Source organism: Nerophis lumbriciformis, linkage group LG12, assembly GCF_033978685.3.
Source record: "Nerophis lumbriciformis linkage group LG12, RoL_Nlum_v2.1, whole genome shotgun sequence".
Lineage (NCBI taxonomy): Eukaryota > Metazoa > Chordata > Actinopteri > Syngnathiformes > Syngnathidae > Nerophis > Nerophis lumbriciformis.
Genome location: NC_084559.2, coordinates 22,219,914 through 22,235,108, shown reverse-complemented (window position 1 = coordinate 22,235,108; position 15,195 = coordinate 22,219,914). Strand labels below are relative to the sequence as shown.

At 40.1% G+C, this 15,195-nt stretch overlaps 1 protein-coding gene across 1 annotated transcript in view; it reads right to left on the bottom strand.

Annotated features, from left to right (window-relative positions):
* hmcn2 (hemicentin 2) overlaps positions 1 to 14,586 on the bottom strand; it is a 159,784-nt gene extending 145,198 nt beyond the window's left edge. Inside the window, exons 1-2 of the mRNA XM_061986104.1 lie at positions 14,325 to 14,586; positions 3,793 to 3,863 (exon numbers count right to left, since the gene is read on the bottom strand). Of these exons, the coding sequence (XP_061842088.1) occupies positions 3,793 to 3,863; positions 14,325 to 14,586 (333 nt within the window). The remainder of the gene's footprint in view (positions 1 to 3,792; positions 3,864 to 14,324) is intronic.
* Between the last annotated feature and the right edge of the window lie 609 nt (positions 14,587 to 15,195).

Sequence of the window (15,195 nt, the reverse complement as noted above, 5' to 3'; positions counted from 1 at the left end):
AGCACACTTTTTATATTAAACATGCTTCACTGATTCGAGTATTTGGCGAGCGCTGTTTTGTCCTACTAATTTTGGCGGTCCTTGAACTCACCGTTTGTTTACATGTATAACTTTGTCCGACTTTCTAGGACGTGTTTTATGCCACTTCTTTTTCTGTCTCATTTTGTCCACCAAACTTTTAACGTTGTGCATGAAAGGTGAGTTTTGTTGATGTTATTGACTTGTGTGGAGTGCTAATCAGACATATTTGGTCACTCCATGACTGCAAGCTAATCGATGCTAACATGCTATTTAGGCTAGCTATATGTACATATTGCATCAGTATGCCTCATTTGTAGCTATATTTGAGGTCATTTAGTTTCCTTTAAGTCCTCTTAATTCAATTTATATCTCATGACACACTATCTGTATGTAATATGGCTTTTAATTTTTTTGCGGCTCCAGACAGATTTGTTTTTGTATTTTTGTCCAATATGGCTCTTTCAACATTTTGGGTTGCCGACCCCTGCCCTAACCAATGGTGACTCATCATAGTAAACAACCAACCAATCATGGATGTTCTTATACGTGCAAGCACGTCTTGGAAGTAGAAAGAGGAGGGGTTTAGTAGCCAATGGAGGGACAGCGAGGGAGAACAAGGAACACAACAAATAAGCAGCAGTTGGTAATTTTAACGAGAAATAAATTATATCGATGTAACCATATTTTCTTTATTCATATCTTGTTTAAAAATATATTGATATATCTTACAAACTCGATATATTGCCCAGCCCTAGCTATGGTACCTCCTGGTACCCCAGCACCGCCATAACCCTCAAATCAAGACTCCAAACATCCCAGAGCCAGCTCGTCAGATTACTTCTAGACCTCCACCCCAGATCACACCTCACTCCTACCCACTTCTCCAAAGTGGGCTGGCTCAAGGTGGAGGACAGAGTACAACAACTTGCACTGAGCCTGGTCTATAAAAACCGCTACACCTCCCTGATACCGAAGTACATGTCAAACTACTTCCTTAACGTAAATGACCGCCATAACCAGAACACCAGGGGGAGCTCCACAAACCACGTTAAACCCAGATTCCGATCTAACAAAGGTCTTAACTCATTCTCTTTCTATGCCACATCAATATGGAATGCACTCCCAACAGATGTAAAAGAAAGTGCATCTCTATCCTCCTTCAAAACCACAATAAAAGAATGTACTGTACTGTGCAATCTACTAATAAAAGTTTCAATCAATCAATCAATGGATGGTCGATATACCTTAGAAGTGCGATCTTGGACAACAAAACCTATTTTTAGCGTGCCAAAGACTTGCTCTGGGAGGCACCTGTGTTGTGATGGTGCATCTGGAACGATCCAGAAATGCACATAAGAATGCATGAAAATGCATGTTGCAGAAAATTTTTGTCATATAAAAGATGTGAGAAAAAAAAAACCCGTAAAAATAAAAATAAAGCACCAAAACAAATCATTTGACTTTGTTTTAATCAGCCCCGTAAGTCATCCAGTAGCTGCACAATAATTAAATGATATTGCTGAATAGACAAATGCCGAATATTTGGTATTAATGACAGTCCAAAAATGTGGGATTCTCCCTCCTTCATCCATCTTTGCAGCATCCTTTTTCACAGCCATTTGTGCCTAACTGTGCCAATTTGCAAACGTACTAAATAAAGACACAAAACAGCGGCTGCTCTCTGTTTTGCTCATTTAAGAGACATTCTCTGTGCATGATCTTAGTATGTCAGCTTTGCGTGGGCTTATCAGGTTTGCAGCAAAATGACAACTAACTAAGACCTTTTCTACAAACCCCGTTTCCATATGAGTTGGGAAAATGTGTTAGATGTAAATATAAACGGAATACAATGATTTACAAATCATTTTCAACCCATATTCAGTTGAATATGCTACAAAGACAACATATTTGATGTTCAAACTGATAAACTTTTTTTTTTGTTGCAAATAATCATTAACTTTAGAATTTGATGCCAGCAACACGTGACAAAGAAGTTGGGAAAGGTGGCAATAAATACTGATAAAGTTGACGAATGCTCATCAAACACTTATTTGGAACATCTCACAGGTGAACAGGCAAATTGGGAACAGGTGGGTGCCATGATTGGGTATAAAAGTAGCTTCCATGAAATGCTCAGTCATTCACAAACAAGGATGGGGCGAGGGTCACCACTTTGTCAACAAATGCGTGAGCAAATTGTTGAACAGTTTAAGAAAAACCTTTCTCAACCAGCTATTGCAAGGAATTTAGGGATTTCAACATCTACGGTCCGTAATATCATCAAAGGGTTCAGAGAATCTGGAGAAATCACTGCACGTAAGCAGCTAAGCCCGTGACCTTCGATCCCTCAGGCTGTACTGCATCAACAAGCGACAACAGTGTGTAAAGGATATCACCACATGGGCTCAGGAACACTTCAGAAACCCACTGTCAGTAACTACAGTTGGTCGCTACATCTGTAAGTGCAAGTTAAAACTCTACTATGCAAGGCAAAAACCGTTTATCAACAACACCCAGAAACACCGTCGGCTTCGCTGGGCCTGAGCTCATCTAAGATGGACTGATACAAAGTGGAAAAGTGTTCTGTGGTCTGACGAGTCCACATTTTAAATTGTTTTTGGAAACTGTGGACGTCGTGTCCTCCGGACCAAAGAGGAAAAGAACCATCCGGATTGTTATAGGCGCAAAGTTGAAAAGCCAGCATCTGTGATGGTATGGGGGTGTATTAGTGCCCAAGACATGGGTAACTTACACATCTGTGAAAGCGCCATTAATGCTGAAAGGTACATACAGATTTTGGAGCAACATATGTTGCCATCCAAGCAACGTTACCATGGACACCCCTGCTTATTTCAGCAAGACAATGCCAAGCCATGTGTTACATCAACGTGGCTTCATAGTAAAAGAGTGCGGGTACTAGACTGGCCTACCTGTAGTCCAGACCTGTCTGGCACATTATGAAGCCTAAAATACCACAACAGAGACCCCCGGACTGTTGAACAACTTAAGCTGTACATCAAGCAAGAATGGGAAAGAATTCCACCTGAGAAGCTTAAAAAATGTGTCTCCTCAGTTCCCAAACGTTTACTGAGTGTTGTTAAAAGGAAAGGCCATGTAACACAGTGGTGAACATGCCCTTTCCCAACTACTTTGGCACGTGTTGCAGCCATGAAATTCTAAGTTAATGATTATTTGCTTGATTATTTGTTTGAACATCAAATATCTTGGGTTGAAAAGGATTTGCAAATCATTGTATTCCGTTTATATTTACATCTAACACAATTTCCCAACTAATATGGAAACGGGGTTTGTATAAACCATTCAGTCAATTAATTAAAAGTGACAATCTAAAATGTGATTCATTGTGCAAGTTTCTTACTTCATACACGGTGTGGTGACTAATCTTAGCGTATTTTCCCATGTTTCTTTCTAAATCAAACAAAGATTTTACCTCGAAATTGGAATTCCCCCAGCTGCCCTTTCTGCTGTTTCATTGACCCTATCTGGACATAGTCCACATACGCTCACCGAAGCCTGCTTTTGTGTGAGATAATATTGTGCTTCATCAACGGTGCATTGATCACTACATGTGTTATATCACCGGTGGTGCAACGGTACACACTCCTGTCTTTCATGGCAGAGGGGCACGGGTTTAATTCCCGTCAAGAAGCGTGAAAACTAAGCCAGAGCCGAACTGCGATTGACTTAGTTTGGTGACCCCCGACTGGAAGAAAACAAAAGAAAAAATCACTGCATGTGTTCTGTTCCCACCTGGACAAACAGCTCTTGGAGATCCTGCTGGAACTTTATGGGGTCGGTGCTGATGGACACAGGGCCGATATCTGAAAGGTCAGAAATGCAGATATTATATGGAGTGAAGTATTGTATAGTATCAATTAAGGATGATGTTTGATAAGAAATTATTGAGTTCGAGCCCATTATCGAATCCTCTTATCGAACCCGATTCCTTATCGATTCTCTTATCGAATCCAGATAGGTTGTTGTATATGGAAAAAAACACATTGTAAGTCCTCAAAACATCCATTGAAACAGTGCATAAAAATCATTTTTCAATAAACATCTTAGTATCAAACACTTTCCACCTTAATATTGAGTTACATAAACAAGTTAAACAGTTTACTTACAGACATAACTTTTCCAAGGCTTGTAAGAGCTAACACAACTTGTCTACTTCTCAATTGTCTCAACCCGGAAGTGCCCAAACTAATGACGCGTAGTATTTTCATATCGCCACAAGGTGTCAGTAAGAGTCTACAATCAAATGGGCATAACATTGCAGGTCCCACAGGGCATTTCCTGTACGTGGGAAGGGATTCGAATAAAGAACCAACTTTTTCTTTACTATAGTGGCCTCGATAACGGGAACTGGTTCTCAAAAAGGGATTCGAATCCATGGAATCGGTTCTTTTCTTATCGAACAACCGGGAGAACCGATTTCGAACATCATCCCTAGTATCAATAAACACTGGAAAAATGGATGCCCCTCAGTTACAGCCAATGTGTTCCTGTACATCAGGGGTGTCAAACGTACGGCCCACGGGTTTTTTTCCGGCCCGCGTGAAGAGTTTGCCAAGTGAAAAAAAAAAAATTGTAACGGAACAAACTGCTTTTCTAAATGTGTCCACTGGAGGTCACAATAGCAATTCTGTTAGGCAAGCAAAGGGTTTATACCAAGGCCAAGCAAGAGGTACATGGTAAAGGGTGAATGTGGTTCCTCTTCCTCGACCAACATGAGACTTAAAACCTGCCGTTTTTTGTCTTCTGCTTCGAACACATCATCATTTAGCACCCTGGTCGCCCCAAAATGTCTCTGTCAAACACGAGAAAAGTGTAGTTTTTAATAGTTTTTACTAGGAATGTCCGATAAGATCGGCAGTCCGATCTTATCGGACATTCCTAGTAAAAACGATAAATGCTTAAAAATGTAATATCGGAATTTATCGGTATCGGTTTCAAAATTATCGGTATTGGTTTAAATAAGTGAAATTTATGACTTTTTTATGACGTAGGGAGAAGTACAGAGCGCCAATAAACCTTAAAGGCACTGCCTTTGCGTGCCGGCCCCAGTCACATATTATCTACGGCTTTTCACACACACACAAGTGAATGCAAGGCAAACTTGGTCAACAGCCATTCAGGTCACACTGAGGGCATACTTGCCAACCTTGAGACCTCCAATTTCGGGAGGTGGGGGAGGGGGGTGGGGAGTGGGTGCGGGGGGGGGGGGGGGGGGGCGTGGTTAAGAGGGGAGGAGTATATTTACAGCTAGAATTCACCAAGTCAAGTATTTCATATATATATATATATATATATATATATATATATATATATATATATATATATATATATATATATATATATATATATATATATCCCTGCGACCCCGAAGGGAATAAGCGGTAGAAAATGGATGGATGGATGGATATATATATATATATATATATATATATATATATATATATATATATATATATATATATATATATATAAATAAAAGAAATACTTGAATTTCAGTGTTCATTTATTTACACATATATACACACAACACTCATCTACTCATTGTTGAGTTAAGGGTTGAATTGTCCATCCTTGTTCTATTCTCTGTCACTATCTTTCTAACCATGCTGAACACCCTCTCTGATTATGCATTGCTGGGTGGCACGCACAAAAGTGCTTTCATCAAATGCACTAGATGGCAGTATTGTCCTGTTTAAGAGTGTGACAACATTGCTGTTTAAGGCAGACGGACTGCTTTACTGTAGACGTTCTTTATATTGTGGGAAAGCGGACTCAGGTCCGCATGGAGCTGGAGGGGGCGTGGCCTCCAGCTCCGCCTGAATTTCGGGAGATTTTCGGGAGAAAATTTGTCCCGGGAGGTTTTCGGGAGAGGCGCTGAATTTCGGGAGTCTCCCGGAAAATCCGGGAGGGTTGGCAAGTATGCACTGAGGGTGGCCGTATAAACAACTTTAACACTGTTACAAATATGCGCCACACTGTGAACCCACACCAAACAAGAATGACAAACACATTTCGGGAGAACATCCACACCGTAACACAACATAAACACAACAGAACAAATACCCAGAACCCCTTGCAGCACTAACTCTTCTGCGACGCTACAATATACACAATATACACCCCCCCCCCCCCCCCACCCCCCAACCCCCCAACCCCACCCACCTCAACCTCCTCATGCTCTCCCAAAATTCCAAGCTACAGTTTTGAGGCATGTTAAAAAAATAATGCACTTTGTGACTTCAATAATAAATATAGCAGTGCCATGTTGGCATTTTTTTTTTCCATAACTTGAGTTGATTTATTTTGGGAAAACCTTGTTACATTGTTCAATGCATCCAGCGGGGCATCACAACAAAATTAGGCATAATAATGTGTTACCGTATTTTTCGGAGTATAAATCGCACCGGAGTATAAGTCGCACCTGCCGAAAATGCATAATAAAGAAGGAAAAAAACATATATAAGTTGCACTGGAGCCCGGCCAAACTGAAGAAAAACTGCAACTTATAGTCCGAAAAATACGGTAATTCCACGACTGTATATATCGGTATCGGTTGATATCGGAATCGGTAATTAAGAGTTGGACAATATCGGAATATCGGCAAAAAAGCCATTATCGGACATCTCTAATCCTAAATATTACAGAAAACCAGATCCGGGTACGATGTGGCCTTTTTGTGTGCCTAAATGGAAGTAAACAAGTATATTAGAGCTACGAATCAACAATCAATCAATCAATCAATCAATCAATGTTTATTTATATAGCCCTAAATCACAAGTGTCTCAAAGGGCTGCACAAGCCACAACGACATCCTCGGTACAAAGCCCACATAAGGGCAAGGAAAAACTCACCCCAGTGGGACGTCGATGTGAATGAATGAACAACTGTGATACGTTTACTACAAGTAGTACGCGGGCCCTATCGCCAAATAATCACTTCATTAAAGTACAGTGTTTTATTTTCCCATATTCAAACACAGTGTTACTGTTCAAACTGTGTGTAATGTTACAGTGTCCAAAATGTTTGTATATATTTGTTAAATAAAACCTCTGCCTAGTTTTTTATGAATACTAATCCTACTATGCTACTGTATTGTAATATTGGTCATTATGGTGGTACTTGGAGAGCCAAGATACTTGGTGGAAAAAAGTTGGAGAACCTCGGTCTTGGAGTAGTGACAAAGTGTTGCGTCAAAGTGATGACATTCACCAATCTCAGTATTTCCCCCCAACAGTGGCGAGTGACCATAAAGAGCGCTCGTAAAGGACCGTCACGCTTCTTTGTAAGCCAATCACTAACCTTTTACAAGGTCCTTGAGGGGGGGCCACGTTAACCAGAAGACAAAATGTGTGGTGTTGGGGCATCCCACTAGAACATCCCCCCCTTCCTGCCAACGCCACCACTACAGGCGGGTTATATGGGGGGGGGGGCTGAAAGGGTTTTCCGGAGGCCAGCATGGAGGCGATGGCGGGGTGGGTTAGGGTGATTGGGGTAATTACACACAGGCAGACGGCATATGCTTCTCATCAGGGCCCCTCCCCCATTAGGGAACTCTTATTTTCAAGCTCCGGAATTTCAATAACTGTATAGGACCTGGCTCATTATCGGTGCACGAACCATCGCGCAAAATTCACATTCGACCGATCCCTGCAAATTATGTAAAAAACGTTGAACTTCCCCACACATTTTAGCCAATAATCCTCATCAAGTTTCCCTGTACATCATTCAATTTCCCTACTAAAATTGCACAGTTATAATTCACATATAAATTCCTATAAATACTTTAATTGAATTTTTTTGGGGGGAAAACCTCCTGCAAAAGGCTGTCAATATTCAAAAAAGTTTAACGCATTCATTTCATGTAAATAAAGCATATTTTTGGCACATTTGTTGAAATCTTGTGCTTTTTGGGGTTAAAGTTACAAAGAAGAATAAAAACATTGATAACTAGGGATGTCCGATAATATCGGACTGCCGATATTATCGGCCGATAAATGCTTAAAATTAAAGCCGATAAATGCTTTAAAATTATCGGTATCGGTATCGGTTTCAAAAAGTAAAATGTATTACTTTTTAAAACGCCGCTGTGTACACGGACGTAGGGAGGAGTACAGAGCGCCAATAAACCTTAAAGGCACTGCCTTTGCGTGCCGGCCCAGTCACATAATATCTACGGCTTTTCACACACACAAGTGAATGCAACGCATACTTGGTCAAAAGCCATACAGGTCACACTGAGGGTGGCCGTATAAACAACTTTAACACTGTTACAAATATGCGCCACACTGTGAACCCACACCAAACAAGAATGACAAACACATTTCGGGAGAACATCCGCACCGTAACACAACATAAACACAACAGAACAAATACCCAGAAACCCCTTGCAGCACTAACTCTTCCGGGACGCTACAATATACACCCCTGCTACCCCCTAGCCCGCCCACCTCAACCTCCTCATGCTCTCTCAGGGAGAGCATGTCTCAAATTCCAAGCTGCTGTTTTGAGGCATGTTAAAAAAAAATAATGCACTTTGTGACTTCAATAATAAATATGGTAGTGCCATGTTGGCACTTTTTTCCATAACTTGAGTTGAAGTTGTTCTCTTATTTTGGAAAACCTTGTTACATTGTTTAATGCATCCAGCGGGGCATCACAACAAAATTAGGCATAATAATGTGTTAATTCCACGACTGTATATATCGGTATCGGTTGATATCGGTGTCGGTAATTAAGAGTTGGACAAAATCGGAATATCGGATATTAGCAAAAAAAGCCATTATCGGACATCTCTATTGATAACGTATGAAATTGTATTGAAAAAAGTAAGTTTCAACGTGTTTGCTGCAAATTTAGGAAAAAGCTGCTGCGAAAATGGGCAATTTAGGACCGCGACAATCAAACAAAAAAACATGCAATCCTGGAGGAGCGGACCCACTAAAGCAATGGTTCTCCAACCTTTTTTAACCAAGTACCACCTCAGAGAAAAAATTTCTGTCCAAGCACCACCATGATGACCGACATTAGAATACAGTAGCGTAGTAGGTCTAAATATTCATTAATAACAAACCAGAGGTTTTATTTTAACAATAATATTTAAAAATGCTGGCCAAGTGTAACATTATACAGTTTGAATAGTTACATTGTGTTTGAATATAGGAAAATAAAACACTGTACATTAATCAAGCGATTCTTTGGTGTGCCACTAAATGGAGCCTGCATACCACGAGTGGTGCACGTACCACAGTTTGAGAACCACTGCACTAAAGTATCATCTCGGGTTTTTTTTTTTTTAGCAATTTTGCTTTTTTCGAGCAAAATTTCATCTTGCATGATTTAATGAGGTCAAATACAAAAGATTTGTAAAGACAATTCAAATTACATGTACAGTATCCCAATGTCCCTCCACTTACATAGCTAGAGTATTTTTGACCCACGCATAATTAACTACATTATGACAGTTTTGAATCCCACCAGAGCAGTGATTCTCAAACTAGTGGTGCGTGGGCTCCATCTAGTGGTACGCCAAATAATCACTTCATTAAATAAATTGTATTTGATTCATTATTTAAGTACAGTGTTTTATTTTCATATAGCCAAACTGTGTGTAACGTTACAGTGGCCAAATACATTACATAAATTGGTGGAATAAAACCCCTACCCTGCTTTTTATAAACGCTTAGGCCTACTACGCTACTGTATTTTAGTCATTATGGTGGTACTTGAAGAGTCGAGTGTTTTCTGAGGTCGTAATTGCACGGGTCAATTATAAATAAGGTGCAACACAAAGAGCAACTTCCTGTAAGCAAGCTGAAGTTCTCTGATCTCTCCTGGGGGACGCAGTGTCGAAATATGCAATTGTTATACAAACCCAAAACCAGTGAAGTTGGCAAGTTGTGTAAATGGTAAATAAAAACAGAATACAATGATTTGCAAATCATTTTCAACTTATATTCAATTGAATAGACTGCAAAGACAAGATACTAAATGTTCAAACTGGAAAACGTTGTTATTTTTTGCAAATATGAGCTCATTTGGAATTTGATAACTGCAACATGTTTCAAAAAAGCTGGCACAAGTGGCAAAAAAGACTAAGAAAGTTGAGGAATGTTCATCAAACTCTTATTTGGAACATCCCACAGGTGAACAGGCTCATTGGGAACAGGTGGGTGCCATGATTGGGTATAAAAGCAGCTTCCATGAAATGCTCAGTTACCGTATTCACAAACAAGGATGGGGCGAGGGTCACCCCTTTGTGAACGAATACGTGAGCAGATTGTCGAACAGTTTAAGAACAACATTTCTCAACCAGCTATTGCAAGGAATTTAGGGATTTCACCATCTATGATCCGTAATATCATCAAAAGGTTCAGAGAATCTGGAGAAATCACTGCACGCTAAGCCCATGACCTTGGATCCCTCAGGCGGTTCGGCATCAAAAAGCGACATCAGTGTGTAAAGGATATCCCCACATGGGCTCAGCAACACTTCAGAAAACCACAGTCAGTAACTACAGTTGGTCGCTACATCTGTAAGTGCAAGTTAAAACTCTCCTATGCAAAGCAAAAACCATTTATCAACAACACCCAGAAACGCCGCCATGAGCTCATCTAAGATGGACTGATACAAAGTGGAAAAGTGTTCTGTGATCTGACGCGTCCACATTTCAAATTGTTTTTGGAAACAACGTCGTGTCCTCCGGATCAAAGAGGAAAAGAACCATCCGGATTGTTATAGGCGCAAAGTTTGAAAGCCAGCATCTGTGATGGTATGGGGGTGTATTAGTGCCCAAGACATGGGTAACTTACACATCTGTGAAGGCGCCATTAATGCTGAAAGGTACATACAGGTTTTGGAGCAACATATGTTGCCATCCAAGCAACGTTATCATGGACGCCCCTGATTATTTCAGCAAGACAATGCCAAGCCACGTGTTACAACAGCGTGGCTTCATAGTAAAAGAGTGCGGGTACTATACTGGCCTACCTGTAGTCCAGACCTGTCCCCCATTGAAAATGTGTGGCGCTTGTTGAACAACTTAAGCTGTACATCAAGCAAGAATGGGAAAGAATTCCACCTGAGAAGCTTAAAAAATGTGTCTCCTCAGTTCCCAAACGTTTACTGAGTGTTGTTAAAAGGAAAGGCCATGTAACACAGTGGTAAAAATGCCCATGTGCCAATTTTTTGCTGCCGTTAAATTCTAAGTTAATGATTATTTGCAAAAAAAAAAAAATCAAGTTTCTCAGTGTGAACATTAAATATCTTGTCCTTGCAGTCTATTCAATTGAATATAAGTTGAAAAGGATTTGCAAATCATTGTATTACGTTTTTATTTACGAGTTACTCAACGTGCCAACTTCACTAGGTTTTACATTCATAATACTCAAGGTCACTAAAGCTGCTGGTAGAAGTAGTTAAATCATAGAGTCACGTGATTCTGAAGTGAATACGAGAGTTTGAGACCTAGCAAACTACAAACACAACAAAGGGCATTGTTTCTTATCATCGACCATAACAAGCACATAATCATTTTTAATACATTTTTTGAATGAATGAAATATTTCAAAACCTTTTAAGATCGTTACAGTGTTGTCTAATGCAGTTATGCATGTAAACAAAGTACACACGCACACGTTCTGAGTTGAGTTGAGTTGAGTCTGTGTTTGTTTGGAACATGCAAACATGCAACATGATGCATCACAATTTCCAGTTCCTCTATCCAACATGTTCGAAAAGGAGTAGGAAGAAGCAGAGCTTATTTAATCCTACCCCCTTTTCCTTTGCATAGCAGTTGCTAAAACTTTTGTTCACTTCCTGTTCTCAATTTATTCACACTATACTACATAGGTAATAACAATACAAATTAATAAATAAATATTTAGTGAAGTCAGTTATATTTCATATGGTGAGATGAGTAAGATTATCTAGAAAATGAATGGATGGATGAGATAAATTCAGAATGTTTATCATGGTTCTTCTTCTTTGTACTTTGTAAACACTTTTAAGTTTGAAGAGTTTCTTGAAGTGGATCATATTAGTACATTGTTGGATTTCTACGGAGCCCCTAAAGGGACATGGGTGTTTTGCGAGTTCTCGCAATACTTTAGCGAAATCTCGCAAAAGTTTTTTTTCCTACGACAGTGAACTGGAAGTGAAACAGCATGCAGCAGCCTACCCATCATCTGTGCTCTGTTGTGGGACCATAATATGATTTGATGTTTTTATATGTTAGGTCAATACTAAAATAAAAATCAATGCACTTCTCCCACGGATGATGGGTAGGCTCCTCCATCGCTGTGTCTGTTTTACTTCCGGTTCACTGACATAGGAAAAAAACCTTTTGCGAGATCTCGCAATAAAAGTATTGCGAGAGTTCGCAAAAAGTGTTGCGAGAGCTCGCAAAAAGTACTGCGAGATCTCGCAATAAAAGTATTGCGAGATTTCGCAAAAAGTATTGGGCAATCTCGCAAAAAGTATTGGGAGATCTCGCAAAAAGTATTGCGAGAGCTCCCAAAAAGTATTGCAATAGCTCGCAAAAAGTATTGCGAGATCTCGCAAAAAGTGTTGGGAGATCTCGCAAAAAGTATTGCGAGATTTTTCAAAAAGTATTGGGAGATCTCGCAAAAAGTATTGGGAGAGCTCCCAAAAAGTATTGCAATAGCTCGCAAAAAGTATTGCGAGATCTCGCAAAAAGTATTGGGAGATCTCGCAAAAAGTATTGCGAGATCTCGCAATAAAAGTATTGGGAGATCTCGCAAAAAGTATTGCGAGATCTCGCAAAAAGTATTGCGAGATTTTGCAAAAAGTATTGGGAGATCTCGCAAAAAGTATTGCGAGAGTTCGCAAAAAGTATTGCGATATTTTGCAAAAAGCTTTGGGAGATCTCGCAAAAAGTATTGCGAGATCCCGCAAAAAGTATTGCGAGATCTTGCAAAAAGTATTGTGAGATCTCGCAAAAAGTATTGCGAAATCTCGCAATGAAAGTATTGCGAGATCTCGCAAAAAGTATTGCGAGATCTGGCAAAACGTATTGCAAGATCTTGCAAAAAGTATTGCGAGAGCTCGCAAAAAGTATTGCGAGATCTGGCAAAAAGTATTGCGAAAGCTCGCAAAAAGTATTGCGAGATCTGGCAAAATGTATTGCGAGATCTCGCAATAAATGTATTGCGAGATCTCGCAGTAAAAGTATTGCGAGATCTCGCAGTAAAAGTATTGCGAGATCTCGCAAAAAGTATTGCGAGATCTCGCAATAAAATTATTGCGAGATCTGGCAATAAGTATTGCGAAATCTGGCAAAAAGTATTGCGAGATCTGGCAAAAAGTATTGCGAGATCTCGCAATAAAAGTATTGCGAGATCTCGCAGTAAAAGTATTGCGAGATCTCGCAGTAAAAGTATTGCGAGATCTCGCAAAAAGTATTGCGAGATCTCGCAATAAAATTATTGCGAGATCTGGCAAAAAGTATTGCGAAATCTGGCAAAAAGTATTGCGAGATCTGGCAAAAAGTATTGCAAGATCTCGCAATAAAAGTATTGCGAGATCTCGCAGTAAAAGTATTGCGAGATTTCGCAATAAAAGTATTGCGAGAGCTCGCAATACTAGTATTGCGAGAGCTCGCAGTAAAAGTATTGCGAGATCTCGCAATAAAAGTATTGCGAGCTCTCGCAATACTTTTATTGCGAGAGCTCGCAATACTTTTGTACATTTGTAACATTTGTACGCACGTACAACACTTAAGACCTTCAGTATATCAGTATGTAGAATTTAATTATGGAATGGATTAAGCAAAGAAATCTAAAGGGACATGGAGGGAAAAACATGTTTTGCGAGATCTCGCAAAAAGTATTGCGAGATCTCGCAATAAAAGTATTGCGAGATCTCGCAAAAAGTATCGTGAGATCTCGCAATAAAAGTATCGCGAGATCTCGCAAAAAGTATCGCGAGATCTCGCAAAAAGTATTGCGAGCTCTCGCAATAAAAGTATTGCAAGAGCTCGCAAAACATGTTTTTCCCTCCATGTCCCTTTAGATTTCTTTGCTTAATCCATTCCATCATCCTGCGTGCATACAAATGCTTTAAATTAAATTTTTCTCTAAGATTATATTTCTCCTCTTTTGTTGAGAAGAATTGTTGTACATTCTTTGGTAGCAGGTTATAGTTTGCTTTGTGTATAATTACCACTATGTCGTGGAATTTCAGAACTTTCGATTCAATGAATAAAGTTCTAGTAATGAATTAGTAATTAAAGGAGCATATAAAAGTACCTGGGTCGTGGAATGGAACCAGGACAAAGTTTTTGATGGGTCTGGTCCTCCGGTTGAGGGTCGTCTGCAGGATCCGCGAGGCGCCGTCGATCACCTGCTTGAGGTCGTCATACATGGAGCCGGTCACATCGAACACAAAGGCCAGGGTGGAGGCGCTGTCATCGGCCCCGTGAGCTCCATCCAAGGCGGGGGATGCCTGCAGCCTGTGCGCGCTGCTGCACAGCACCAGCAGCGTGACACACTTTAGCCACACTACTTTCATCTTGTTTCAACCCCCCTACGATTATATCGCATTTGTCTGCAGGAAAAGTGCTAAAAGTAAAAAAAAAAAAAAAAAAAAAGTATATTAAAAAATAGTTCCAGAGGAGCACATCCGTGCGTAAAGTTTGGAGCAAAGTGTGGAGAGGCTGACTGGAGCGCCCCTGGAGAGCTGGTGCATGCTCTGACGCTCCAAACGGGGGCGGAGATGGTATTAAAAGGTCCCTACGACCCAACCTGACTTGCATGTGTGCGTGCTGGCGTGTAACTTGACCCCGCAGTGACTTCCAGCCTTTAACCCGATTCCACATTCCCTCCTCCAATTCAATTTTCTCCCAGAGACGACACACTCCTGCCAATGGCGTGTTTCGACTCTGCGTCCCCCAGGAGAGATCAGACAACTTCAGCGTGCTTACAGGAAGTTCCTCTTTGTGTTGCACCTTATGTCTAGTTGTTTTTTTGTTTTATAAACCTTTATTTATAAATTGCAACATTTACAAACAGTCGATAAATAAAAATAATGATCAAAATAAGTACAAAAACAGTACAACACAGCATCAGGGGGTTGTAAACTCAATAAAGTAACTAAAATAAAACACAAAAACAAAAAAAA